This window comes from Egretta garzetta, unplaced genomic scaffold (assembly GCF_000687185.1).
Source record: "Egretta garzetta isolate BGI_Z169 unplaced genomic scaffold, ASM68718v1 scaffold161, whole genome shotgun sequence".
NCBI lineage: Eukaryota > Metazoa > Chordata > Aves > Pelecaniformes > Ardeidae > Egretta > Egretta garzetta.
Genome location: NW_009258754.1, coordinates 4,189,506 through 4,189,973, shown reverse-complemented (window position 1 = coordinate 4,189,973; position 468 = coordinate 4,189,506). Strand labels below are relative to the sequence as shown.

Here is a 468-nt window from a genome sequence, read left to right as displayed (position 1 = left end):
GGGACGGCAAGTGCTGGGGGGGGGAGGGGTAGCCGTAGCTGTCGGGGCTGAAGAGGGTCTTGCCGGGCTGGAAGTGGGTCGGGGGCGGCCGGAAGGGCCGCTTCATCCTTCGTCTCCTGCGGTAGTTGCCCTTCTCGAACATGTCCTCGCAGGCCGGGTCCAGGGTCCAGTAGTTGCCCTTGCGCTCCCCGCCGCCCTCCCGGGGCACCTTGATGAAACACTCGTTGAGGCTGAGGTTGTGGCGGATGCTGTTCTGCCAGCCCTTCTTGTTCTTCTCGTAGAAAGGGAACTTGCTGATGATGTACTGGTAGATCCCGGACAACGTGAGCCTCTTCTCGGCGCTCTCCCGGATGGCCATGGCGATCAGGGCCACGTAGGAGTAGGGGGGCTTCTGCGAGGGGTCTGGCTTCTCGGGGCCCTTCTCGGCGCTCAGCTCCTCCTTGCCCCGCTCCGGCTCCTTGCTGGCGC

General features: G+C 65.2%; 1 protein-coding gene across 1 annotated transcript in view; it reads right to left on the bottom strand.

Moving 5' to 3' along the window:
• Window positions 1-468, bottom strand: part of FOXL2 (forkhead box L2) — a 20,212-nt gene that overhangs the window by 7,090 nt on the left and 12,654 nt on the right. The window contains exon 2 of the mRNA XM_035888839.1: window positions 6-461. Coding sequence (XP_035744732.1) covers window positions 6-461 — 456 coding nt within the window. The remainder of the gene's footprint in view (window positions 1-5; window positions 462-468) is intronic.